At 38.8% G+C, this 27,460-nt stretch overlaps 2 protein-coding genes across 7 annotated transcripts in view; one reads left to right on the top strand and one right to left on the bottom strand.

Moving 5' to 3' along the window:
* Nucleotides 1–16,496, top strand: part of ebag9 (estrogen receptor binding site associated antigen 9) — a 26,037-nt gene extending 9,541 nt beyond the window's left edge. The window contains exons 2-6 of the mRNA XM_048529944.2: nt 4,564–4,642; nt 7,929–8,090; nt 8,377–8,484; nt 9,294–9,385; nt 14,303–16,496. Coding sequence (XP_048385901.1) covers nt 4,564–4,642; nt 7,929–8,090; nt 8,377–8,484; nt 9,294–9,385; nt 14,303–14,423 — 562 coding nt within the window. The 3' untranslated portion in view covers nt 14,424–16,496. The remainder of the gene's footprint in view (nt 1–4,563; nt 4,643–7,928; nt 8,091–8,376; nt 8,485–9,293; nt 9,386–14,302) is intronic.
* A 7,498-nt stretch (nt 16,497–23,994) lies between these two features.
* sybu (syntabulin (syntaxin-interacting)) overlaps nt 23,995–27,460 on the bottom strand; it is a 99,502-nt gene continuing 96,036 nt past the window's right edge. For all 6 annotated transcript variants that reach the window (XM_048529146.2, XM_048529145.2, XM_048529143.1 and 3 more), the window contains one exon: nt 23,995–26,159. In XM_048529146.2, coding sequence (XP_048385103.1) covers nt 24,941–26,159 — 1,219 coding nt within the window. In that variant the 3' untranslated portion in view covers nt 23,995–24,940. The remainder of the gene's footprint in view (nt 26,160–27,460) is intronic.

Below are 27,460 nucleotides of genomic sequence, written 5' to 3'. Positions count from 1 at the left end.
GAAAAGAAATACGTAAACAATCTTGCGTGTTGCTGGGTAGATGCCTGTGTTGTAGCTGCATTGGATCAGCTCGAATGGCTAGTTCTGGAGCAGAAGTCTTCAGTACTGTTGGCAGAGTGGTGTCCAGGTTAATCGCCTTTTCAGTATCCAGCCCTCAATTGTTTGATATGATGTGGAGTGAATTAAATTGGTTGCAAACTGCCTTCTGTGGTTCAGGAGACCTCAGGAAGTAGTAGAGATGGATGATCGACTTCTGGCTGAAAATCCTTGCAAATGCTTCATCCTTACTTTTTCCACAGATGTGCTGAGCTTCTCTATCATTGAAGATAGGAAGAACTCCCACAAATATCCTATTAGATATTTGTCCTCCAGCTTTCAAGTTTGGAAGTGGTAGGGCAGCAAAACTTAGGTCTGATCTGCTGATTGTGGGATCTCTTAGCACTGTCAATCCAGTGCTGTGTATGATGTTTGACGGGCACATAGTCATGTGTTATAACAACTTCTTGGACTTTCTACAATGGTTTCATGATTACCATTAGACTGGATTTTGATTCTAGATTTATCAACTGAATTCAAATTCTGCCATCGGCCTTGTTAGGATTTGAACGTATATCCCTAGAACAGAATCCTGGGCTTTTGGATCACCATTGATGTCACCACTCATTTTAATACTGGATGTTCTCCTGGTGTTATGTATGAATTAAGTACATACTTGTTATACGTGCATAATTACATTTGTATAATGACACTTCTACAACAGTATTGGTATTTTAACGCTGGGCTCAATTCTAAGCATTCCTGTATTGTTTCAGACACATTTAATGGGATACTCTAACACAATTGAGTTCATTAATTACTGACTATAGATATGGTTTTCTGGTCCTGTCTAAGAGGTGAGTAAATGCAGTTGAACATAATTGGACCTGTGTTTCTCAGGAGTGGTAATCACATGCAAATTGTTATTATGCCCTTTTTATGCAACCAAACAGCTCCTTGCTCTGATAGTAGAATTTGGATAATGCTGCTTCAGAATGCAAAGCTGTATTTGGATACTGAGATAGTAGGAACTGCCAGTGCTGGAGAATCTGAGATAACAAGGTGTAGAACGAGATGAACACAGCTGGAAAGCTGACTTTTTGGGTCCAGACCTGGATGCTGATAGGCACCCATAGGGTAAGAGTTAGGGAAAGGCAAATCTCACACTCGGCTATTCAGAGTCAGCTGCCATATTTTGTAATTTTAAAGGCCTAGCATTGCAGCCTCTTTGACAGCTCCTGTTAAAGAGTAAGTTCATTAAGTAACTGTGATGTTAGGATGCTAGGCAGGTAGGGAATCTGAGGAGGGAGTACAGTGCCAAGTAGGTCGACCTTATGATGTTTCTGATCTAAGCAGTTACTTTAATTGTGACTCAGGAATTACATTAGTTTAATAGTCTTGCTTTTCTGAAGTCACTTTCCACTTCATTCCGTTGGAACTCTCTGTATTCTCTGATTTTAAATAAATACTTTATGGAGGTTCCAGGTATTAGGAAAATGGAATTCCTTTAGGGTCCTGTGTGCAATTCCCATCTCTGGTTCTGAAATAATTATCTAACCGTCAGTTAATCTGGACCTTTGTGTCTTAGCCACCACACTGAATCTAAGTAAGGAAAGTCTGGTAGTACATAACAATACCTGTACAGGCTTGTGTAAAATAATCCTGTCATTGTGTTTGATTTGGAGTGCTCTGTTCACTGATCTGTTTGAAAAGGGGTCCAGGAAAGATTGAGAATTATTGCATTGCACTATTGCAGGCCCTTGCATGTTACTTTTATCAAGAAAATGAGCATCTTAAATTTCATAAGACTTTACCTGCATTTGCGTTTTAAGGAAATTTTCTGTTTTTCCTCTATATCCTTCAGGTCATTTAGCCTCATTCCCCTTGTGGGATTTTCCTGGTTTCAGAATTCTCCACATTAAATATTTTCTGTTACCTGTTCAGTCACTTTGCCAGACTTGTTTTACAAAGCTTTGTTGTCAGCAAATGCATCTTGCCTGTAACACCTTAAATTTGTATGGCATATTTAGTTAATTGTAAGTTAACGCTGGATTAACTACCAAATGTGCTAAAGTAGCTCAAAAGCAAAGTAAGCTCACAATTATTTTCAAAAAAAATCGCTCAATTCTTGCGCATTTATTCATCTCAGCTGGGCAAAAGTCAGGATATTGTAAATAATCACTTACAACAGAGGTGGCAAAGGAATGATTTGCTTCTGTTCTGGCTCATTGTTTGAAATGTGGATATAGGCAAGAACGATATCACACTTCGGGGGGGGGGGGTGCGGGTACGGGTAATGCTTTCTTCTGTTCAAATACTGCAGACGTACTTAAATCTTCTTCACTTGAGTAAAATTCAGATGGATCACTGGTGTCTTTTTAAGTAGTCCTCCAACAGCAAGTGTTTATTTTTAAAAGTAGGGGTTTTGCAAGAACTGCTCATGCTGGAGTCAGAGATAACACAGTTTCGAGCTGGAGGAACGCAGCAGGCCAGGCAGCATTAGAGGAGCAGGAAAGTTGACGTTTCAGGTTTCTGAAGAAAGGTTCTGACCTGAAACGTCAACTTTCCTGCTCCTCTGCTGCCTGGCCTGCTGCGTTCCTCCAGCTTCACACTGTGTTATCGCTGTTTTTATACTGATTTGTGGCATCTATCTACTTATTTCTTGTCCTTGAGTAAGTCATACTTGATCTTAAAACTACTGCAACAAATGTTGATGGAAGAATGATGCTGCACGTCCAAGTTTGGGCAGTGTGTGGCTTGCAGAGAAATTTATATTTGCTGATTCTCTCTTACACCCCCTGCCCTTGCCCCTGTTGAGGTTGACAATCATGGCCTAGGAGATATTACTGAAGTTAGCATACAGAAAGTATTCACTTCAGCTATGGCAAAACGATGATAAGCATTGGATGAATGGGATGTCGATAAAGGACATTCCTTTTGTCCTCATTGGTATCAAGTTTCTTGAATGTTCTAGCAGCTTTAAACCAAGAAAATGGACAGTATTCTATCACAATTTGGATTCAAACCTTACGGATCCTGGAGATGGTTTGAAAAGTAAGGTGAGTCGCTCGCTGCTGCTGACTTGCTTCCAATAACCATGACAGTGTTGTGGTTGTTCTTGTATTCTCGTCAATAGTTAGCCAAGGATGTTAATGTTGGGGCAATTTGGCAATGTCAGAATAACCATGTTCCTTTGGTATTCATGATATGTGATTGGAATTGGTCATTGCCTTGTAGTTTAGTGATGCAAATATTGAGATGAGATGGGAACAAAACAAACTTGGGTGGTGGGGGGCAACGCTGCATAGTCTACTGTTAAAGTGGCAAGTTTTAAAACATCTGTAGCATGCCTAGTTGCTGGAAACCATGGTTGATGTACTCATCTTTTTTGTTCAGTTACAGGATTTATACATTTAAACTGAAACTATTGAGCTTTCAGTCATATTTCTGATTCAAAATTAACAGTTATAGTATTTTGAAGCCCAAAGATCCAAATGCTTGGAGGTGCCCATGTGAAAAAACTTTGACTAGTTTGCAGGCATAATTATTTTTGTTTTGCTCTAGCTTCTACTTGGATACTGTTCACTGATATTGATACAGGTTACTGATATTGCACTTCCTTTGTGTGAAGTGTTCTTTAGAAAAAGGCTTCCTGTGTAGCTTGATCATTGAATCTAAGCCGCTGTTTTGTAATTTAAACCTGAACTTGCTACATGATAGAAAATCTTTAAGCAAGAATTCTCTCTAAATACAAATGGAGCTGGAGAAGCTCAGCTGACCTGGCAGCTTCTATGAAGGGAAGTAAAGAGGTAATGTTTCCAGTCCAGTAGAACTGTAGAGCACTGAAGAAGTTATATTGGACTTAATATTAACTGTTCGTGCTATGTAGATCACCTGAACTTCTCCAGGACTTTGTACTTCAGATGTCCAGCACTCGCAGTACTTCACTTTTAGCTTAGCCTGTTTGAATAGTTATCAGCCCAACTGAATATTGGCCCAGTGATAATGGGAACTGCAGATGCTAAAGAATCCAAGATAACAAGGTGTGGATCTGGATGAACACAGCAGGCCCAACAGCGTCTTAGGAGCACAAAAGCTGGCGTTTCGGGCCTAGGCCCTTCTTCAGAAGTCTAGGCCCGAAACGTCAATTTTTGTGCTCCTAAAATGCTGCTTGGCCTGTTGTGTTCATCCAGCTCCACACTTTGGTATCTCGAATATTGGCCCAGTGTTTAGTTTTCAGTTATAATTAAAATATTAAACTTGTTTGAACTGACCTCTGCTTGAAATTAAAGTTTTTTTTTATAGCTTTACTTCAACTGTGACAATTTAATAATTAGTTTATGTTGTTAGATGGTGCTAACTAAAAATCCTTGGGGCAACTCCTTCACACAACATTGAATTTCGGGTAGCTCTTGGGTAAAACAATTGCACAATATTTCAGATTAATTAAGTACATTTGTTATTTAAAATAAAATGGAAGATTACACATTATAGTGTGCTAATGCTGCATTATTTTTTTCTCTTAAGGTCTGGAAGAGGTAGGAAATTGAGTGGCGATCAAATAACCTTACCAACAACAGTTGATTACCCATCAGTTCCTAAGCAGGTACCCATTTTGGGGAAAAAAAGTCTTGCCATTAAATTAGTGGTAATTTTAATTGAGTGCTTTATTTGCTGTTATTGGTTGCAAAACAATAGTGTCTTTTTACCAAATAGTAATAACTATAAAATAGTCTTTGACTCATTTTGTTCACTAATTTCCTTTTTAAGGGAGGGAATCTGTTATCATTGTCTGGTCTGATTTGCATTTGACTCCAGACCTACAGCAATTTGGTTGATTTTTAACAGTCAGCTGAAATTGCCTAACAAGCCATTCGATTCATTGTCCGTTGGGGATGGATATACGTGCAGATGCTGGCTTTGCCATTGATACTCACATCCACTGAAAGAATGAAGAGAAAAATGTCTGTACCTCTGGCTGGTTGCATTTTATTGTTCATAGGATATCATCATTGATAAGCCAAAATTTATTGCTCCTCTGACTGTCCTTGAGAGTGGTCATGAACTGTGTTCTTGAACAGCTACACCCTTAAGTGCAGGCAGATTGGAAGCTTCAGGATTTGTATCCTATAATGCTGAATTGATGACAATGTACTTCCGAGTCTGGAGGGTGTATGGTGATGGTGTTCCTATGCATCTGTTCACTATGTTCTAGGCAGAATAGTTTGCACTTTTGGGAGGTACTACTGAAGAAAGCTTTGAGTTGCTCCAGTGCATTTCTAAATCACGCTTACTGCAGCCACAGTGGGTCGATCCCAAAGAAGGTAAAAGTTTAAACTGTTGGATGAGGTGCCAGTCAAGAAGCATCGTTTTGAACTGCTGGTTTTGAGTTTACTGAGAATTGTTTGAGCAAGTTGAGTTTATTTCAACACTCCCTGGAAGTTGTTTAAGTTGCGCAACATGGAATACCTCACAGCCACAGTATTTTTGTGGAAGGTCCTGTAGAGCTTTTAGTGAATGCTAGTTCTCTGGTTATTGAATATCAAGGGGACTTTGTTGGCCCCTTCTAGTGGAGATGCTTATTGCCTGGTAGTTGTATGTGTTTCTTACTACTTAGCATCACACACTTGAATGTTCACGTTTTGCTGCATGCAGGCACTAACTACTTCATTGTCTGAAGAGTTGTGAATGTAGTGATTGGAAACATCCTATTTTCTACATTACGATGGAAGATCATTGTGACTGAGGGTACTGAAGACTAATGTTAAGGACTTCCACCCCTTTATTTCAATCCAGATTCTATGAAAATGGCACACATTTGGGTATCTGCGTGCATAAGACTGAGAAATATCTGTTGAGCCAATTTGCTTTCTTAATGTCATTGGTACCTGCAAAGAAATTGCACCACATTTCAGGATTACCAGAATAATTATTAAAATAGGCATAATTAGTGTGAAAAATGGAGGGGAAAAATCACAATGGGGTCAGTAGCTATTTTCTTTCAAGTACAGAGGTAAAAGTACATTGCAAAAACCACGCCTCAGGCCCTGTACCTGCCCAGGCCAGATAAGGATGACAGATAAAAGAGATCAGTGAATCACGTGGGTTTTTGTGGCAATTGATGACTTCATGTATTTATTTCATCCATTCTTTCTTTTCTTGTATTGCAAATTTGACAAGTTTTGGAGGTTGATATCGGAATGAGTTATCTTAAAAAAATTTAGTAAACTCCCTTCAATTTATTTTGCAACCTTCTGAGACCAAACTGCATGTGATGTTTGAGATATGGTCTCACAAATACTGTGTGTAACTGAAACATGGCATCTTTACTTCTGTGTCCAATTTCTCTTGCAATAAAGGGTAGTCTTCTAAGAGCTTTCTCAGTTGCTTAATTAACCTGCATCCTACCAGTTTGTGTCTCATGGACTCGAGCATCTAGATTCCTCTCAATTCCACAATTGTCTTCTATTAAGTAGTTTTTTTTTCAATTCCTTTTCTAATTGTGCATTTTCCCACATTATTCTTGCATTTTTTTATCCCTTCATGGGAGAAGGGCATCACTGGCTAGGCAGCGTTTATTGCCCATCCCTGATTGCCCAGAAGGCATTTCAGCATCAACCACATTGCAGTGGGTCTGGAGTCACATGTAGACCAGATCAGGTAAGGGTGGCAGTTTCCTTCCCTAAAGGACATTAGTGAACCAGATGGTTTTCTCCCCCGACAATCGACAATGAATTCATGGTCATTAGATTCTTAATTACAGATTTTTTTAAATTGAATTCAAATTCCACCATCTGCTGTGGTGGGATTTTAACCTGGGTCTCCAGAATGGGATCTGTGTCTCTGGATTAACGGTCCCAGCGGTAATACCGCTAGGCCTTTGCCTCCCCCACATCTGTCACACTTTTTGCCAATTCACTGAAACTGTCTGTGTCCATCTGTAAACTCTTTATGTCATGTTCTCAATATATTTTAGTACCTATCTTTTTTGTCATCAACAAATTGAGACGTTCTCTAAGTTATTGATAGAGTTCGTAAAAGCTGACATCAAACACGGACCTAGACAGGATTTTACTTGTCACATCCAGATGATCAAACTAATGATTTATTCTTGCGTGTTTATTTTTTGACAGTGAGTGAATTTTCTCTGTGCTAACATGTTACCCTTTACACCATGAGCTTTTATTTTCTACAAAATACTTTAATGTACCACCTTTTCAAGTGCCTTCTGGAAATCCAGGCCCAGCATGTTTTCAGGCTCCCCTTTATCTACAGCATATATAATTCCTTTCAGAGAAATCCAATAAATTTGTTAAACATGGGCCTGGAAATTCCAAGGCGTGGAAGTCAGTTAGAATACCACTGCACTCCCATTTTCTTTCAGTGAGGACTGAACTCCACATTTCCTGCCAGGATTCTTGCTCCCGGATCCTCAGACGTGCAGACCATACCTGAAATCAGACAGTTCCTCGGAGTTCAAGATATCTGAGGGAACTCAAACCGTGTTCTTTTCTGAAGCAGCTAGTCAATGTGTACTGAGACTTAAATGTCCAAAAGAAGTACTTCTGAGTTTTGTTGAGCGAACATTAATTAGCGTGGTAATTAACCTGTACACCACTTGACTGGCCAGAAAATGGTTGTTGCCGATTTGTGTCTACTGAAGCTTTTTGGGTTTCAGTAAATAGAATATTTTCCTGTGAGGAGGGAATAAGCACTCCATATTGGTAAAAAGAAAACTATGCCTGTGTGAATTTGAGTGTTCGTAGAATCCACAGTTGAATTAAGCGTTTCTCATGTATAAGCTGACAAAACAAAACAAAACAAAAAGGTTGTTTGATAACATGGAAGTTGGTTTTTTGGAATTGATTTTTAATAATTTTTCATCTTCCAAGCCTGAGGTCGAAGAATGGAGTTCTTGGGATGAAGATGGCCCAACGAGCATTAAGATTGAGGGAGGCAATGGTAATATAGCAGCACAACAGAATGGTACTGGAGAGCCTGAAGAACCTGATTACTTTAAAGATATGACACCAACCATACGAAAACCTCAAAAAGTATGTCAAGTTAATATTCTCCAGGTTATGCTAATATTGAAAAATAGAAAAATGTTTAAGCAAGTATTAATGAGCCACTTACTATTTTATTCTTTACTACCATTAGTAATAAAATTAAACAACTCGGTTGTATAAGTTAGTTTGAATTTGTGCTACGAAATTTGGTCGGACTTGGACAGACTTTGAATTGAATTTTGTATGATTTCTCAAAATGTAGAATTCTTACAATCCCATCTTAAATTCAGTAAGTCTTTGCTTGAATTAACACACATTCCTTGTTTCATAGATTATTATTAAGAAAAAAGAACCATTAAATTTTGGAATCCAGGATGGTAGTGTAGGATTTTCCAGTAGACTAGCAGCTACACAGGACATCCCATTCAATCAACCGTCAGTAAGTATTTTAATTACTTTGCATGGAATTTTATTTCTAATAACTCCTAGGCAAGAAGTAAAATTGAATGAACTGACTGATCAGGGCTAGGCTTTGTTTTATGGCAGAATTAAAATCAAGTGATTATAATGGTTAGCAGTCATGATATTCCAGAATTTAAGCTTTAGCTTTATGTTGTAAGTGTATTGACTCTTGTTCCATAATTGACACTGGAATTGGGCTTGAAAAATGCCAGTGAAATTCTAGAAGTGTTAACTGATCCAAATTTTTGTCAGTTTTAATTATAATTCAAGGCATGGAATTAAATTTGTTCAATGTGCTGAAGCGTTATCACTATTCTTTCACAAGTTGCTAATTAATATTGTTTCACATTTTCTCACCTTCTCCAGAAAAGCAGGAAAGGAACTGTAGTCTATATTGCCCAGTATTGTTAACTTGAGGCTTAAACTCAGTTTTCTCAATGTCTTGACTTTGTTTTCTTTATTGCATACAATGGCTTACACATAATCAGTTGGCTGTGAAATGCACTGTGTACGTGAAAGCCAATATAAATTGCCCAGATCTTCTGATAGTAAGGTAGTCATTGCACCACTGATGGGTGCATTTCAAGGATTTTGACCTTGCATCAGTACAAGAACAGTGATCTAGAAGTTCCCAGCTCTTTTTGTATTAATCTAAAATTCAGAAATGTCCGTGTTCAGTAGAGTACAATAAACTTCGTTGTAGAGGTCGAGTTTTTGAAGGTGGGATAGTATTGCGTTGTGTTACAACTTCCATTGCAGGAAAATGATTACTGTCTTCTTTTACAGCCTGAACTGGGGGATTTTGAGACTTGGCAGGAAAATACTAATGCCTGGGAAGAGGAGGGAGATGCCACCTGGGAGGCAGAAGAAGTGCTGAGGTATTTCAAATTTAGATGTCATTGGTACCCAAACATATTGTGTATAATGGCTTACACCATTGATTCTGTATTAATACCCTAGCCAAAGCATACAAATGTTGAACAATAAGTTGCAGTTGTCTTTGACATTATAGAAGTGCCAAGGAGCTTCATAGGGGTATAGTCCAGGCAAAAACTGACATGAGCCAAAGAAAGAGATATTCAGTGTGTGAGAGTTACTGACCAGTGGAGTAAAAGTGCGGTGAGATTCATCACAATCAGAGTTGGAGGAAAGCAGCTTTTACAAGTTGTTTCATGGATATGAGTGTCTCTCATTAGGCCAGCATTTGTTGCCCATCCCTAATTACCCTTGAACTGACTAACTTGCAAAATCCAGTCATGTTGTTTTGAATCTGGAGTTGCACCTGGGCAAAACCAGATAAGGACAGCAGATATTCCTTCTCTCAAACTTTAGTGAATCCGTTCGGAATTTACAATTTCTGGTAGTTTAAGCTTTTTGTTGCAGAGTTCTTGCATTTGTTGTTTATGTAGTATTTTCATATAATGAGGAGTTCTGTCTTTTCTGTAGAAGATTGCAGAGTTAACTGCATCATTTTTATGCATGCTCACAACCCACTATATTGATTAGAATTTATTATGTATCTTTGATTCATTCAAATATGATTGTGATCACCAGTGCATACAAAGAAAAGGTCTGTTTTGCAAAGTATTTCAAATCATGGCATCGGTGATTTAGTTTGCCTTTTTTGTTGTATTACATTTTCACATCTTCGTCTTTTGATGGATGTAATGATAGAAACTCTGATCTGGCTCATTTTGGGGACTTTGTGAACTAATTTAAGGATAGCTGTTCGCCATTACCTAGCTTGCCTCATCCTACACTCCAGAATGTGCAGCTTATTTGGAATGTTTCATCACATTCCCTGCCTTGTCTACGCTTGACCCCCCCCCATGTTTCTATTACCTTACTGCCTGTATACCTCTTTCACTTTTAAAAATGCTTCTACAAAGCAAACTGTTGCAATTGTGGGTTCTGATGACCTGAAAAATTAGTTCACTTCCTCAGCCTAGATGTTGCCTGACCTGATTTCCAGTATTTTCAAATATTAAAATTGTTGTATTTAATTTTAAACACTTTCTGTTGACAGTAGGCTTTTACAGCCTTCTTGGACCATATTCATTGCCCTTCTATGACAATTTTCTTCACTGTAATCTTTCAACGTGATGTTATATGATCGACATATTGCCCTGGCATTTTGTTTAATAGATGTCTGCTACAAGTTAATAGCATGAGCACATTATTAAACATGATTTTCATTTCAAATACTATTTACAATTTATTCATGATAAAGAAGCTGTCTGAATTCAGTGGTATTAAAAATATGCCCTGTGTCCAATCGTAGGCCAAGAAAGCTAAATTATTTGAACCCTATAACAATACAAGTATTAAGGCAGTTTATCTAGATAGCAGAAACAATTTTTAATATGAATTACGCTATGTGAAAGATGGCTCTCTAACAAGTAACAGAGGTTTTCATATCACTAAAGTCTCTGATTTTTCAACTTAGCTCCATTACAAGCAACCAGATTATTCTTTATTCACTCATGGGACATGGGCATTTCTGGCTGGCCAGCATTTATAATACCTAGTTGCCTTTGAGAAAGTGAGGTGAGCTGCTTCCTTAAATTGCTGCAGTTTATGTTGGAGGTTGACCCACAGTCCACTTAGGAAGGGAATTCCAGACCTACAACCCAGCCACACTGAAGGAATCGTGATTTATATTTCCAAGTCAAGGTGGCAAGTGGCTTGGAGGTGAACTTGCTGCCTTGTCCTTCTAGATTAAAGAGGTCATGGATTTGGAAGGTAACATCTAAAGATCTTGGGTGGATTTCTTCAGTGCTTCTTGTGGATAGTTGCTAAGCATCGGTGGTGATGGGTGTGGTGCCAAGCAAGTGAGCAGCTTTGTCCCGCTTGGTGTTGGAAATGCACCCATCCAGGCAAGTGGGGAGCATTCGGTCATACTCCTGACTTGTGTATTGTAGATGGTGAACAGGTTTTGGGGATTCAGGAGGTGAATTACTCGCTGCAGTATTCCTAGGCTCTGAGCTTCTCTTCTAGCCGCTTGTTTATATGGCGAGTCAAGTTAAGTTTCTGGTTAATGGTAATCCCCAGGATGTTAATAGTGGGGGGGATTCTGTGATGGTAACACCATTGAACGTAAAGAGGTGGTGGTTAGATGGTCGGTCGGTCTGTCTGTCTGTTATTGGATGTGGTCATTGCCTGGCATTTGTGTGATGCAAATGGTACATGCCACTTGTCAGCCCTGACCTGCAGAAGGTCTAGATCTTGTTGCATTTGAACATGGATGGCATCAGTCTCTGGGGAGTTGTGATTAGTGCTAAACATTGTGGAGTATCAGCAAACACCCTTCCTTTTTGACATTGTGATGGAAGGAAGGTCATTGAAGCAGCCGAAGATGGTTGGGCCAAGGGCATTACCCTGAGGAGCTCCTGCGGAGATATCCTGGAACTAAGATGACTGACCTCCAACAATCATGAGTATCCTCCTTTGAGCCAGGTATGACTCCAACCAGCGGCTAGTCTGCCCCCTGATGCCCATTGATTCCAGTTTTGCTTGGATCCTTGATACCTCACACTGGGTCATGTGAGGCCTTGATGTCAAGGGTAATCGCTCTCACTTCACCTTTGGAATTCAGCTTTTGTTTTTGTCCATGTTTGAACCAAGACTGTAATGAGATCAAAAGCTGAGTGACCCTTACAGAACGCAAACTAAGCATCAATAACCAAGTTATTGTTGATGATCCCTTCACTGATAATCAAGAGTAGACTGATGGGACGATAAATGTTGATGTTGGATTTGTCCTGCTTTTTAGTGTATAAAACATACCTGGCAATTTCCACAATGTCAGACAGTCCATATCGTAGGTGCACTGGAACAGCTTGTTGGAATGTAGTCAGGACATTCCAGTGCACCTACGATATGGACTGTCTGACATTATGGAAATTGCCAGGTATGTTTTATACACTAAAAAGCAGGACAAATCCAACATCGACATTTACCGTCCTGTCAGTCTACTCTTGATCGGTGAAGGGATCATCAACAATAACTTGCTTATTGACAGTGTGAAGCTGGATGAACACAGCAGGACAAGCAGCATCTCGGGAGCACTAAAGCTCCTGTGTGCTTTTGTGCTCCTGAGATGCTTCTTCGCCTGCTGTGTTCATCCAGCTTCACACTTTGTTATCTTGGATTCTCCAGCATCTGCAGTTCCCATTATCTCTCGCTTACTGACACTCAATTTGCGTTCTGTGAAGGCCACTCAGCTCCTGATCGCATTACAGTCTTGGTTCAACCATGGACAAAGAACTGAATTCCAAAGGTGACATGAGTGACTCAAGGCAGTATTTGACCAAGTGCGGTGTAAAGGAGCCTCAGTAGAAGTAGAGTCATTGGGAAAGAGGGGTAGTGTGTCATGGTGTTGGTATTGAAAGCCGAGGGGGAGAAGGAAGAGGAGGTGATAGGTGTAAATTTCTTGCTGGTTGGTGTCATGCTTAGCACACAGGAAAATGGTTGTGGTTGCATGGGTCGGTCATCTTATTCACAAAACACCACTGCATGAATTCCTTGGGGTAGTGTCTTAGAAGCAACTGAAGACAGTTGGATCTTCAATGACCATTCCTCCACTGATGTTCACTAATAATTGTACATTATTCAGCAACATTCACAACTGCTGAGGTACTGAAAAAACCTGTTTAAAATATATCAAGACTAGGAAAATATCCAGGCTTGGGCAGATGGTGGGAAGTTGCATTAAAATCACACAACTGCCAGGAAATGTGCATCTTCAACAACAGTTTAAACATTGCGTCTTGTCACAGAGTGGCCTTGCCGTCGCTGAATCCCCACTATCAATATCCTCGGGTTACCATTGACCAAAAACTTAAAATAGACGTATGCGTGTGCATACAATGCTGTGACAACAATCGCAGGTCAAGAGGTTAGGAGTGCTGCGGCATTTGACTTGTCACATAACTCCCAGAGCCTGTTTCCTGTCTACAGGGCACATGTCAAAAGGATAATGGAATGCTCCACACTTGCGTGGATGAGTGCAGCTCCTCCAGCTTGATGCCATCCATAATAAAGCAACCTTTTTAGTAAGCGCCACATCTATACACGTTCATTCCTGCATTACTAATGCAGCTTGTGTCTCATCCACAAAATGTACTGCAGAAGTTCATGACCTCTCTACGACCACTGCCGTCTAGAATGACAAGGGCAGCAGATATGTTCTGAAGACCATCACCTTGAAGACATTGGCCATCCTGACTTGGGAAAATATATTTGTCGCTGGGTCAAATTCCTGGAGCTCTCTCCCCAGCAGCATTGTGGATGTTCGTACACTGAGTGACCTGTAGCAGTTGAAGAAAGCAGCTTGTCACCACTTCCTCAAGGGCACCTAGGTTAAGCAGCAAGTGCTGGCCCAGCCAGCAACACCCACATCCCAAGAATGACTTAAAGTACACCAGATGGACTGAATGTTCAGAAATTTAATATAAAGTATGCATGTGCTGAATGCAGATGTCCTTTTCTAAACTAAAATAACATTAAAAAGCTGCATCTTGCTACAAAATTAGTAGAGTTGTTAATGTTGATTTGTGCAAATGTTTTCGTTTAGTGATTTGAAGTATCTAGTTGATGCATCAATATTGAGGGCTGCCCTAAAGTATAACTTGTGTTACTGTGCAAGGTGTGTTTTATTTTTTGGTAGCAACTTTTTGTTTTTCAAGATTCATCGCAATAGAGCTAAGCATTTGTTTATCACTTTCTCCTAAATAAAATGCTGGGCTATTTTCTGTATAAATCTTCATTTTTCCTGTCTTTTCCACAACCTTCAGGCAGCAGAAACTTGCAGAGAGAGAGAAGAGATCAGCTGAGCAACAAAGGAAGAAAATGGAGAAGGATGCACAAAGATTACTGAGAAAAGAACAGAGCAAAATTGCTGTAAAACTTACATAACTATGAGCAATATATGGATCCGTCATTGTCTGCAAAGGAGCAAGTTATGTTTCCCTCCCACGGCCAAATATGACCAGTACACTTCAATGAAGAACACTTTTTATAAGTAATTTCTACTGGTGTGCATTTGACCATTTTAGCTCAAGTCACTATCTGATGCTCATAGACCTTCATGGATTGCTGGAAATCATTGGGTTAGATACAGGATTTTACAGTATATATAGTTTGTTCTCAGCTATCCAATCAGTGCATTGTTGAATACAGTACTTCATTGCACCAGTTCCTGATCATCTTCATAGATTATTTCCTGGAGTTCTTTTCTGATTCTCCCGGTTGAATATAGAAATATTTGTAGCTTGATGAACATAATTTATCTGCTGTTTGTAAAATATATTTTATTTGGAATTATATTTAATCGCAAATTTATGCTGGTTTGTTCCTTTGTCTGGATTTAACAGTTGTTCATCTGTTCTGCTATGCCAGATGCAAAAATATTATCAATGAAATCAATGGATTATCAAAACATGAGGTTTTGTGCTGTATATATTCCTTTTTTAACGGGTTACTGATAATAAATTCAAAGAAGTTACTAATGCATTTGTATATATGGAGTAATTGGCTGTGGCTAAATAGAGAAATGTTATCGAAACTCTTTAGTTTTAAATTCTTAACCTTTTGACATTCTGGAAGTGAAATGAGTAATCTCAACCAAAACTGTTAACTGCAAGTTCTGCAGGAAACAGTGAAGCGTGTATCCACAGTCATAGAAAATGGCCTTTGTCACAGGACTGTAAAATTTGAAATATTATGTAGTTTACAGCTCTGCAGCACTTTTCCTACTTGTGTCTTTTGGCAACCAGTCAAGACATTTTTTTTAACCTTAAACGTTTTGCTTGTTTCTTTTAACTACTTTAAGGCGATACTTTTGAGTGAAGTTTTGAATCTTAAGTGAAGATAGTGGTTGTTCTGCTGTAAGTTGATGCCTATTTGTAGTCTTTTGATTTCTGTAATCCATAATTGAGAATATTTTATTATTGTCTGAAATAAGACAAACCTAAAGAAACCTATGTTTTCTTTACTATATGCTTTAATACTATTCCTGGCCATCTATTTTCAAATGTTCTAATTTAAACACATTTATTGGATTGTTAAAATACACTTGCTTCATATATGACTTTTTAAAATTAAGGTGCTTCCAATTTTGGGCCTGTTTTCCAAAGTGAGTGCATATTTATTGTTGATCACCAAGATCTGTTCTTTTCACATTGTATCCACTTCATTTCAGGATAACTTTTCAAACTAGAATGATGACTTGCATTTGGCGTTCATGTTAGTATGCGAAACATAGCAACATGCATCATCATGATCAAAAGCTGATGACAGCTTCTGAATGATCGATGCAACATCTCTTGTGACTGGATGCATGTTTCAATCTGTGTGCCGTTTACCTTGCAATTGAATGTTTTACAGTAACATTTTCTCTCTGACTTAATGCTTCGATTCTGTTATCACTTCAGACAATTTGGTGAAAGTATTGGTGAATCTGATAAATGATCCCCAACATCTGAAATTATTTCAACAGTTTTGGCTTTGAACCATAAACTGCGATCTTGTGGTCATATCAGATGTCTTTGCAGGTAGACTTGTAAGAATTCAAATTATTTGTCAAGCTGATGATCATTGCTTCTTAGAAATATAGTTCTTCCCTTGAACATCTAAGTTTGTTTGTCACTACTACTTTTTTTCAGCAACCTTTATACTCAGCAATGTAAATTATATAAATTTTCCTGTCTGTATAATACCCATGTTTAAATCTATTGCACAGTACATTGTACAGTATTAAAAAGGTAGTTGAAAATTCATGCTATTTTTGTTCTGTTCAATGAGTGGGGCACTTAATGAAATGTGAAACACTATAGCTTGGGTTATCTGGTTTCTTTCATAAAACCTTTACTTTCTCCTCATGGGTGAACAATCAAAACTACATGTGAGAACGTTTTGAAATGATTTCTGTTTTGGTTGCTTTTAAAAGTCATTTTTGTTGAAAAATAAACATTTTTGTTTTGTATTTTAGTTCATGTCCAGTTTTGATTACAGAAGGAAGCTGTTTATACTTCCACATTACAGTGGTACAGAATAACCAATAGTCACTGACAGCATGCAATTGGATGATGTGTTTATTAAACCTACTTCATACCAGGACACCACCTAAAAGTTCAGTAATGCATTTAGAGGGAGCACAAGCTTCTCCAAGGACTAGTTCTTAATCTTGGGCATTTGGCTGTAATTCTTTGGTATGGCGAACGTCTAGTTTAGATGAGTGGCAATTTCCAGGGGGAAAAGAATTCAGTTTTTTTTAAAAGCCACAAAACGTTGATCCCAGTGATTTTTGAATTGACTCACTTCATGACATCACTTGACTATAAACTAGCCCTATTCATTTTAATAGAGAGGTGGTTACTCTGTCTGTTTGCCCGAATTCATGGAATTTGGATGTTGGTGATATTTAGTATTTATAGTATTTATTGCCAATTCTTAAGATGTCAGTAATGTGTCCTTCAATAATTGTATTTGGTTTAGTGCTGATTAGACCTGTTTGCTACAGCAGCATGATAGAACGTAGTGGTTTACTAGACCAATTCTGATGGCAGATGAGGCAACCAGATTACTTGGATCTATAGGAGGGCAGCACGGTGGCTCAGTGGTCAGCACTGCTGCCTCACAGCACCAGGGACCCGGGTTCCATTCCAGCCTTGTGTGGTGACTGTGTGGAAGTTGCACATTCTAACTGTGTCTTCATGGGTTTCCTCTGCAAATTCCAGTTTCCTCCCACACTCCAAAGATGTGCAGGTTAGGTGGATTTGCCATGCTAAATTGCCCAAAGTGTCTAGGGATGTTTAAGTTAGGTGGATTTAACGTGGGGTATTGCAGGGGTAGGGGAATGGGTCTGAGTGGCACGCTCTTCAGAGGGGCGGTGTGGACTTGTTGGGCTGAATGACCTGTTTCTACACTGTAGCATCAGACATGATATAACTGGGTAGAGATGGCAGATTTCCTTTGCTACAGGACATTAATGAAGGAGATGTGTTTTTATAACCAATAGTTTTCTCATCATTATGCTGATCATAGCTATGTTATGGATTAAATAGATTAATTTAAATTCCCTTGCCGCCATAATGAGAATGAAAGTTTTTTCTCTACATTGCTAGTTGAGTAACATTCCAATATCGGATGGGGAGTACTACAACAGATTCATGTGATTTACTTTACACAAAGCTTCATTTTAACAGCTCCGTTAAAAATAGTAGTCACAAGCATGGCATACAAATGTACTGAACATTTTCCAGCATTACTGTTTTTTCATCATGCATTTCCCTATTTCCTTTGATAATACATTGAAATTCTCTGCATGGGAAGGAGAATGGTAGATAACAGATCTCCCACTTTATTTCAGAGTTTAGAGTTCATACTTTAAAGTAATTTCCCAAAATGTAGCATTTCAGGCACAATACTCTTGAACACTGATCCTTCGGGAGGGAGTGGGGAGGAATGAATTTAATGATAATGATATAGCAGAAGATTTGCTGAGAGTAAAGTTTCTTGATAATAACCAACCACTTGGTCCAGATCGGAGGCGTGCAGTTCCTCAGAAGTAACAGTTAGATTTAGCGGGGAACAGAACTGTTGCACGAGTTGTTAAATGAATTTGTTTTATACTCATAGACTGACAGGGAGTCTAAAGGAGCTTTATGTGCCTAGAACGCACAATGAAAATTTCAATGCTCTATGTTACCCCTCTCCCGGTGCCATTAAGTAGTATAATTTGGTTTAAATAGTTTGTTTTCACAAATATAAATTATACTCAAGTTGATTTTTACATGAAGATTGAATTTCCCTAGTAACACTCTTACATATTCTTGCTTTACAATTAATTTAGAATTCACTCAGTTATGTACAATGCGATTGAAGATTTGTTCAGCGACTGAAAATAATTCATTTTAGAATATGACCACTCCAGTATGGCTCATGTTTATATTCAAGAAGGATGTTGTCTAAGTTCAGGTATGAACTCATTTATATCGTTTCACTGGTATGACTTCACTGGTCATGGAGGGGCTTGTTGTGCCTGACTGCTGCTCTTTTGTAGTTATATTCATGTTTAGTTGTCCATGGCAAGGGAGCATTTGGTGTTCACCAGATACTAGAGGCCTTTAGAGACCAGTTGGCATCACAGGGGCTAGAAGGTGTCATTGGCTCCATCACTGTTATGTGAAGTAAATTTCAGTTCCCTTTTATAAGTTTGTTAACCACTGGTTCATATCTTTGTTACACTGCCCCATCAGGGGCCATTTAACCTTTATTTTAAGTTTAAAGGAATAGAGTGAGTGTTCTTACAACACAGGAAATAGCCCATTGTATTCATGTGGTCATCAAGCATCCAGCTATTCTAATCCAGTGCTTTAGCACTTGGCCTGTATTCTTGTATGTAATGGCATTCCAAGTGCTCAACGAAATACTAAAGTGTTTTGATAGTTCCTGCTGGTATGACCCTTTGATCCAGATACCCACCACCCCCTGAATAAGGAGGGGGGGGGGGTGGAATTCTCAGATCCCCAGCTAGGTGGGAGGGTGAGTTGTGAGGGGGATGCAGACATGTTTGTGTGACTTGGACAACCTGAGTAAGTGGGGAAATGCATAGCAGATACATTATAACATGGATAAATGAGGTTATTCATTTTGGTAGCAAAACCAGGAAGGCAGATTATCTGAATGACCATAAACACAGAGGGGAAGGTGAGACTTGGGTGTCCTCGTACACCAGTCGCTAAATGCAAGTGCAGCATGTGGTAAAGAAGGCAAATATGTTGGCCTTCATAGCAAAGGGATATGACCACAGGAACAGGGTTGTCTTGCTGCAAATACAGAGTCTTGGTAGGACCACAGCTGGAATATTGTGTGTAATTTTAGTTTCCTTTATTTGAGGAGGGATGCTTCTGCTATAAAGGGAGTGCAGTGAAAGTTTACCAGTCTGATTCCTGCGACAGCAGGACTGAAATATGAAATGTTAGCACAATATATATTGGACGTCAGAAGAATGAGTGGCATATCTGAGAATCCTATAGAATTTTAACAGGACTAGGCAAGATAGATGCAAAAAAGGATGTTCCTGATGAGTCCAGAACTAGGGGTCAGTCTCAGGATACAGGGTAAATGACTTGGGCCTGAGGTACAAAATTTACTCACCCAGTAAGTGGAGAGCCTTTTGAATTCATTGCCAAAAAGGTCAAGGCCAGAACATTGTATGATTTCAAGAAAGAGTTGTATGTAGCACTTGTGGTTATTGGGGACCAAAGATATGAGGGAAACGTGGGAACCGGATATTGTGTTGGATGGTCAGCCATGATTGTAATTAGTAGAGCAGTCTTGAGGAGCTTGTATAGCCACTTACGGATTCTATTTTCTATGCTTCTAAACCTCGCACTCACCACCTTTTAAAACTGTGCACCCCTTACACCCCTTTTTCCCACCCCTGATTTATCTGAGTTGATTATGCCACCTTATGCACCTGCTACATTTATGTATTAGCTACCATACTATTCACGCCAGCACACCCCACATTCACCTCACAAGTACACTAACACACAGAAGTGCGGGGACTTCCAAGCTGTCACCAGAATATAGCAGCTAGTGTCATAAAAATGGGTAGTCCTTAATGCATTTTCTTATACCCTCTTCTTGTGCTAAGTACGTTCTACAGGATCCCCAATCAAAAGATTGGTTTCCAGGACTAATCGAAAGATTTGGGGCAATAAATATAAAAGGGGAACACCACTACATTTCTGGTTAAAGTTTAAATTGCCTTAGAGATAAAGTAACTTTAATAGTTATTTTTTAAGTCATTTGTTGCTCTTGGATAAACTGATGTGACATTTCTTGATGAATGAAGAAATGTCTCACCCAGATACGAAGGGCTCATCCGCTTTTCTGAGGGTCAGTGTGAACTTGTTGGGCTGAGGGACCTGTTTCCACACTGTAGAGATTCTATGATGATCTATGTGGGAATGAAGTGATGGACTGTCAATTTAAAAAGGAGTAGCATGGTAGCACAGTGGTTAGCACTGCTGCCTCACGGTGCCAGGTACCTGGGTTCAATTCCACCCTTGGGTGACTGTGTGGAATTTGCACATCCTCCCTATGTCTGCGTGGGTTTCCTCTGGGTGCTCCGGTTTCTTCCCACAGTCCAAAGATGTGCAGGTTAGTGTTCGGGGAAGTGTAGATTAGGTGGGTTATGGGGGGGATGGGTGGGTGCTCTGAGGCTCAGTGTGGACTTGGGTTGGGCTGAAGGGTCTATTTCCACACTGTAGGGATTCTATGATTCTTTGAATGGGATTCATTATCTTACCTTTTGAGAAACTCTTGAAGTAATAATTTGGCCAAACATTAGGATGTCTGCTTTTGTTGAACCTGGCATTTGTTTTTCCTACAACTGGGAATCTTCTACAGTTGGCTGTCACAAACAGGTTTTGACCAGTGGGCAAGTCTGTAAAACTATTGCTAACAGTCATCCATTATCCGAGCAACCAAGAATCACGGTGATTTGACATGGTAGTTGCTTGACATCGCACTCATTGGTTTTCCCTGTAATGTGCGGTCAATTCCTTGGAGCTATAACATTTTCCTGAAGAATTGTTTTGGTTTGACAATTCCCTGGTGACCTTTGTGTCCCATACTTATAACACGGTTTGCTCCTTTTAAAGGTTGTGCGGATATTGCAGCTTGTGAATGATTTCACTTGTAAGTGCTCTCAATCGTGTCTTTACATTTTTGTGATTCCTTTAAAGCTATCATACACAGTCATAACGTTTATCTTGTATTGTTTCTCAAACAATGAGCTCCTGAGCAAGCCTCCAGGCAGCCAAATCTAGCACTGCGTTTAACTTGGTTTTTCATGGTGACATCTTAAGAGTGAACGTAAGTTAGCCTGATCTTCCAGCTCAAGGACCCCCATCTTGATAGATCTTGACTTTTGCACCATGAAGTAGTTCTGATAATTTCCCAACATTATATTCACTTGGTACAACAGATATTAGCTTCTTTCTGATTTTAATTTGATAATAGATTCTACATCATGCATATACAGTATTCAGTCATTATTGTTAATTTTGAATTAGTCTTTCAAGAACGACAAAGTACATTTTGATTTAAGCAGTTTTCTTTTCTAGGCTTTACCCATCGATCAAACAAGCTATATTCAGATTGAAGCATAATCTTTCTTATCTTTCAATTCATCTGATTTTAAAAAAGCAGCTTTCATACATTTTTGTTTCACAACTTTTACTGTTTCCATGCTATTTAGATGATTTGACAAGAAAAATGTGACTTTAAGGATGAGGAACATAAAAGAAATCATCCTTAGATTATACAAATCATTGTAAATTTTGATTTATTACTCTCAATGAATACCTACATATAGGTTGATCACCTTTATCATATTGCTAAATAACTTGACATTTTAAACCTAATTTAGTTGAGTTTTATTAATATCAATAATTGTCAAAATCCTTATCTCAGACGTAGCTTTGGCTCACAATAGCATTCCAGTATCAGAAACTTAAGGCTCAAGGGCCACTCCAGTTACCACAGCATCAAATCTTGGCTGACTCTTCAATGTCACACTGGTGGAATGTTCAGAGGTGTTTTTTTTTAGATGAAACATTAAATACGGGCCCTACCTGCTCCTTAAGTTTGATATTGTAAAATCCACTAGCACTGCTCTGCATAATGTCGAGTTTTCCCTAGTTTCCTGATCAATATTAATGCTTCAACACAAAAAATTATTTGTTCATTATATTACAGGCAAAAATTTATATTTAAATGAATATTATTCTGCCGTGTTAAAGCCCAATGTCATCGAAAAGAATCTTAGAAAAGTTTGCAATTAAATCAAAAATGTTGACCATAAGGATAGCCAAACACTTATTTGACTTCACCAAACATTTACAATTTACTAATAATCTTATTAATTTTTGCTACTGCTTTTTGATATTTGCTTTTGATGTGGTGTACATGAACTTTAAAAAAGCATTCAATATGGTGTCACACAACAAACTTGTGGAAAAGCCTATGGAACGAATAGGACAGTAGCAATTTGAACATAAAATTAGCAATGTGAGAGGAAATCAAGTAATGGTTCATGGATACTTTTCAAACTGGAGGAAGGGTTGTGGTGGAGTTCCCCAGGGGTCAGTATTGAGATCCTTGTTTTTTTTCTGATATGTTTGACATAGATTTCATGTGCAGGGGTCAATTTCAAAATTTGCTGATGATACGAAACTTGAAAGCACAGACAGGACAAATTGACACGTGTTTCCAGTAGAGGTGATCATGGTGCAATGATCTCTCATTGATTGTAAACCTCTCGTGGCTCAAAAGCAAGTCAGTTCACAGAGATACATTCAACTGCCACTTGCTTATTACAGTTCAGAGAAAGGGTCACTGGACTGAGCCGTTAACTTTTTCCTTCACAGTTGCTGCCAGACCTGCTGAGCTTTTCCAATAACTTTGTTTTTGTTCCTGATTTACAGCATCTGCAGTTCTTTTGGTTTTTATTCTGTTTGGTTATTGCTGACTTCTGTTATTGCTGAATAAAACTGAACATTTTCAACCATTTTAGGCTTTCCTGCATGTCATGGTCACACTTTGAAAACAAGATTTTAGGCTATGTTGTGAATTGCAGAAAAAGTCCTTTAGGGTTCTAAGATGGGATCATGCTGAAGATAACTAACCTGTGTAGCTTGTTTCTAAAGCAGTAGTACACGTATGTTTACCTCCATTTGCCACAAAGTGTCAGCGGCACCAGCTATGTATCCTGACAGTCATTTGGTTTTGGTCCTCTCAATACATGCAGGGTGAAGAGCAACTGCTGACTGATGGTAACTTTACCTCCTGTATGGCTGCGCTATACAAATAGCATGGCACCAGGAATCCCTGGTGGATTAGCAAGTACTTCCATCTCTGTCAAGAGGAAGCTACAATAAGTGGGGTGCATAGGGGTCCAGCTCAAAAGTAGAGACAAGAACAGCTTGAGAAAACATACTCTGGTTTAAACAGAGAAACCCTCTGTGAACTTCCCCAAAATTGACACTTGGCCGATTTCTGACAAAACTCTTGCCTAGGTTACAAAAGCGTAAGTATGACACTCTCAAATGAACAACAGTATAGATGTAAATGAACTTTAACAAACATTTAAAATTGATGGAGAACAGTCAGAATTGTGACTTTTATCAACTTTAACACACCTGGATTAATATTAATTGATAAGCTTCAGCAAAGAGTATTGAGTAACTGACTATTGTGGAATTTAAAAAAAAAACTAGTGGAAGTTTGAAGTGTCCTTTTCTGAGTTTTCAGATTAATGTGGCAGTTTGCAGGATCATTCAGATTACTTATTTGACCTGAATGTACTTGATATGGACAACAGCTTGGTTTCATGTATTTCAGACACAATTTACAGAACAATGATTTAAAAGTTGTGTAAAGGTACAAACCAAGAGACAAAAGTACTGGTAACCTTTTTGGCATGCTTTAATGTAATAAATTTATAACTTTAAATTTAGAAACATCTGAAATACAGTAAAGAAAAGTAAAACTAAACACTTCAACAATATTGCACATGGCTCGAACACAATGCATAAATCATGAAAATGCAATTTATTTTGCCAGAAGCAAATACATAGGAGCATCTTACTGATTACTTTACTTTAAAACATGTCAATGTACTGTACATAGCAACTACTTATACAGGGTCACTGTAATATCACTTGATCCAACTAATCAATGCTTGTACTGATGCCACACAACAGTAACAAGGGGTTCCAGGTTTCTGTTATACATTCCCGTACCATCAAAAACGTACAGACAGCAGGAGGCCAGAAAGCTTTGGTTACACTTGGTTTTATCATCAACATAAAAGTACAGCATGACCATTAAACTTGTTAAGTTTCTAAAAGCAGCAATAAAGTACACAGCTGAGCTGTAATAAGCTGTTGAAAAATACGTTTAAGCAGATTCTGGAGCCAGCTGCCTTAGAAGATCAGTATCAGTTACTTTCTGTTCAAAACTGTGAAGAATTTGTGTACTTTAGTAATTACAATAGTGTTCAAATTGAGATCCAGGCCCATATACGTCAACAAAAATACATCACTTTTCCATGCCTTTTTAAAAATGTCACTGCTACAAAATCTATTGACAGAGTGCTCAGTAGCAGATCAACTTTGGCCACATAAATTTCTTTTATTTCCTTCACTCAAGGAAAGCATTCACATTACCCATTCTTCAAAAGCAGCTTGCAACACTGTAAACTCATTCCATCATAAGTCAAGTAATATATCTATACTTATTAACAGTGCAAATTAAACCTCACTGATGTGGTAAAACACACCTAGTCACATACAAAGACGATGCAGTAAGCTAATTCCAGGACTCTTCAAGTATCCTAAACTAAAATCGAAGTGCAGTTAGTGAGTGTCTTTATTTCCATCTGAGTGGCAGAAGAGTGTGCGAGGTGCATGGCGCAAGGAGTGCAAGGCCACCAAACAGCATCCACGCAGCAGAGTCCCAATATTGTACAGGGGCTCTGTTCCTCCTCTATGTGTGGAAAGTACCCATGCCAAAGTAGGCACTACAGGCACGGCCACTGCCAATAAATCAATCATAAAATGACTACTCCAGTAGCTTTTCTGACATAGTGCAGACGGCTGATCCTCTGATACAAGACATTCACTACCATCTGTTATGTCAGGCATGGGTGTGCAAGTAACTTCTGTCATATGTTTTAATCTGGGCAAGTGCTGCACTTGTTGATTGTAAGTGAATGCCTCAGGGCTGATGAAATGGTTAACAGATTCCATTTTAGACACCAGAATCGCAGTGTTAGGGTTGTTTGCAGTCAAATCCAGCAAGGCGTCACTGACTACGGTTTCAAACTGTGGTGCACTTGCTGCTTGACTGGCATCCGACACCCAGGTTGAAGATATAGGGCTGACTGGGCTATTATGCTGTGATTTCAAAATATGCAGAATGAGGTTTTGTACGTCTGGGCTATATGGCACTACATCAGTCTGGATAGCCTGCTCCCTGACCAGCTTATTATCATTGGTTACAAAAATCATGCCACTTGGCGCAATTATCTCACATGCTGCACTGTTAACAAGTGCTACCTGCCTTTCAGTGGCTTGAGACCAAGAGCCGTCTCCAGGGCTACCTTCAGCAGGTTTCGACCTAAGAATTTGATCAAAGAGATCTGTCCTGCTTGCCATATCATCATTGGCCAGCAGACCACTATCAGCCATTTCTTCAACTGCTTGATCTTCTAGGCCCATGGCTTCAGTCATTTTTGTGTAGGTTGTGCTTCGAGCCAATGACTTTACTGGTGAAGCACACATACAGTCCAGAGATGAATCATCCCTTGAAGCACCATTCTGAGCTAACTCCATGCTCTGCAGCAAAGACTCAAGTTTCTTGTTTTGGATATTAATGTCAACAAAGTATTTCTGAACACCTTTGTCCTTTTCCACCAAACTGTTCTTCATCGTGTCAATCACCTCACGAAGCTGTTTGATTTCCTTTCGAGCTTCCTTCAGCGCTAACTGGGCTTCCACTCGGTGACATTCTTCCTCAATCCAGTCTTCTCGCATGCGAGCAAGCTGGGACTTGAGATCTGCAACTTCAGATTCCCTATTAAAAGAGAAAATGTGATATATTAATATAGTCGACAGAACATTAAATTTACTGAGTAAATGGATAGATCTAAACGTGCCAGAAACTAGAAGTGCTTTTGTAAAATTATCTGCCAATGAAACAGAGAATGCATAGAATTCTAGCAACTTTTTGTAAAAGACCTCAAATTAAACATGAATTGAAAGCACATGTTTGTAGTCACACACAAAAAAATGAGCCTTATGAATACTCTTAATGAAGTTTTGCACATTATTTTGTGGCGAATACCAGATATTATCAGTTTGTAATAGAGGTGGATCTGAATCACAACTTGGTAAACATTTGTTGCAGCCTTAGTAAAAAGCTGTGACAAAATTGTATGAATTAGCTAAAACTATCCCAACGTAACACGTTTTGTGCACCTTCCTCATTAATCAATTATATTCAGTGCAAAATTGAAAATGTAGCATTAGTTGTTATTATGTATTTGTCTTTAAAAATATATATACTTATATTTAAAATTCTTCACTGACATTTTATTGGCACATACATTTAAATTACTGTACAGGGAGCAAAAGTCCAATGTTCACTCTTGATCTGATTTTTGACATCATCTAGACAACCATATGTATCCCAGAATTTTAAAAGGACAAATGATCCTGTGGGTCTGCTGATTTGCATACCTAACCCAGCATTACAACAAATATAACGGATCCTAAAGGGTCCTTACTGTTCACACATCGTGTGCACCTGTTCTAGTGATGCAAGATCAGTTAACTGAAAAATCTTCCTGACACCTAATTATTTTGAGGTAGATTTATACAGGTTCATGTAGCATTCTACTTATGATCTATTGATTGATATGGATGCTCTTGATAAGGCTAGCACTTATTTTCCATTCCTAATTGCCCTTGAGAATCTGATAGTCAGTTGTATTCCACATTGCAACAGACAATGTTGCAGTGGTGTCAGAACACAGACAGTGCAGTTAGAGAGTGTGTGACTCATCAGTAATGGAGGGATTGTGATGTAGTTCCAAGTCAGGATGGTATGGGTTTTGGAGGTGAACTCACAGGTGGTGGTCTTTCTATGCATTTGCTGCCTTGAGCTTCTAGATGGCAGAGATTACAGGTTTGGAAGGTGCTGTCAAAGCAGCCTTGGTAAATTGTTGCAAGTGCACTTTATAGATAGTACACACAGTTGCCACTATCCATCAATGGTGGAGGGAGCGAATATTGTTGTTAGATGGCTGTCAATAAAATGGGTTGCTTTATCATGAATAAAAAACGAAAGAACTGTGCACGCTGTAAATCAGGAAC

This window comes from Stegostoma tigrinum, chromosome 5, assembly GCF_030684315.1.
Source record: "Stegostoma tigrinum isolate sSteTig4 chromosome 5, sSteTig4.hap1, whole genome shotgun sequence".
Taxonomy (NCBI): domain Eukaryota; kingdom Metazoa; phylum Chordata; class Chondrichthyes; order Orectolobiformes; family Stegostomatidae; genus Stegostoma; species Stegostoma tigrinum.
This window is presented reverse-complemented; position numbering and strand designations above follow the sequence as displayed.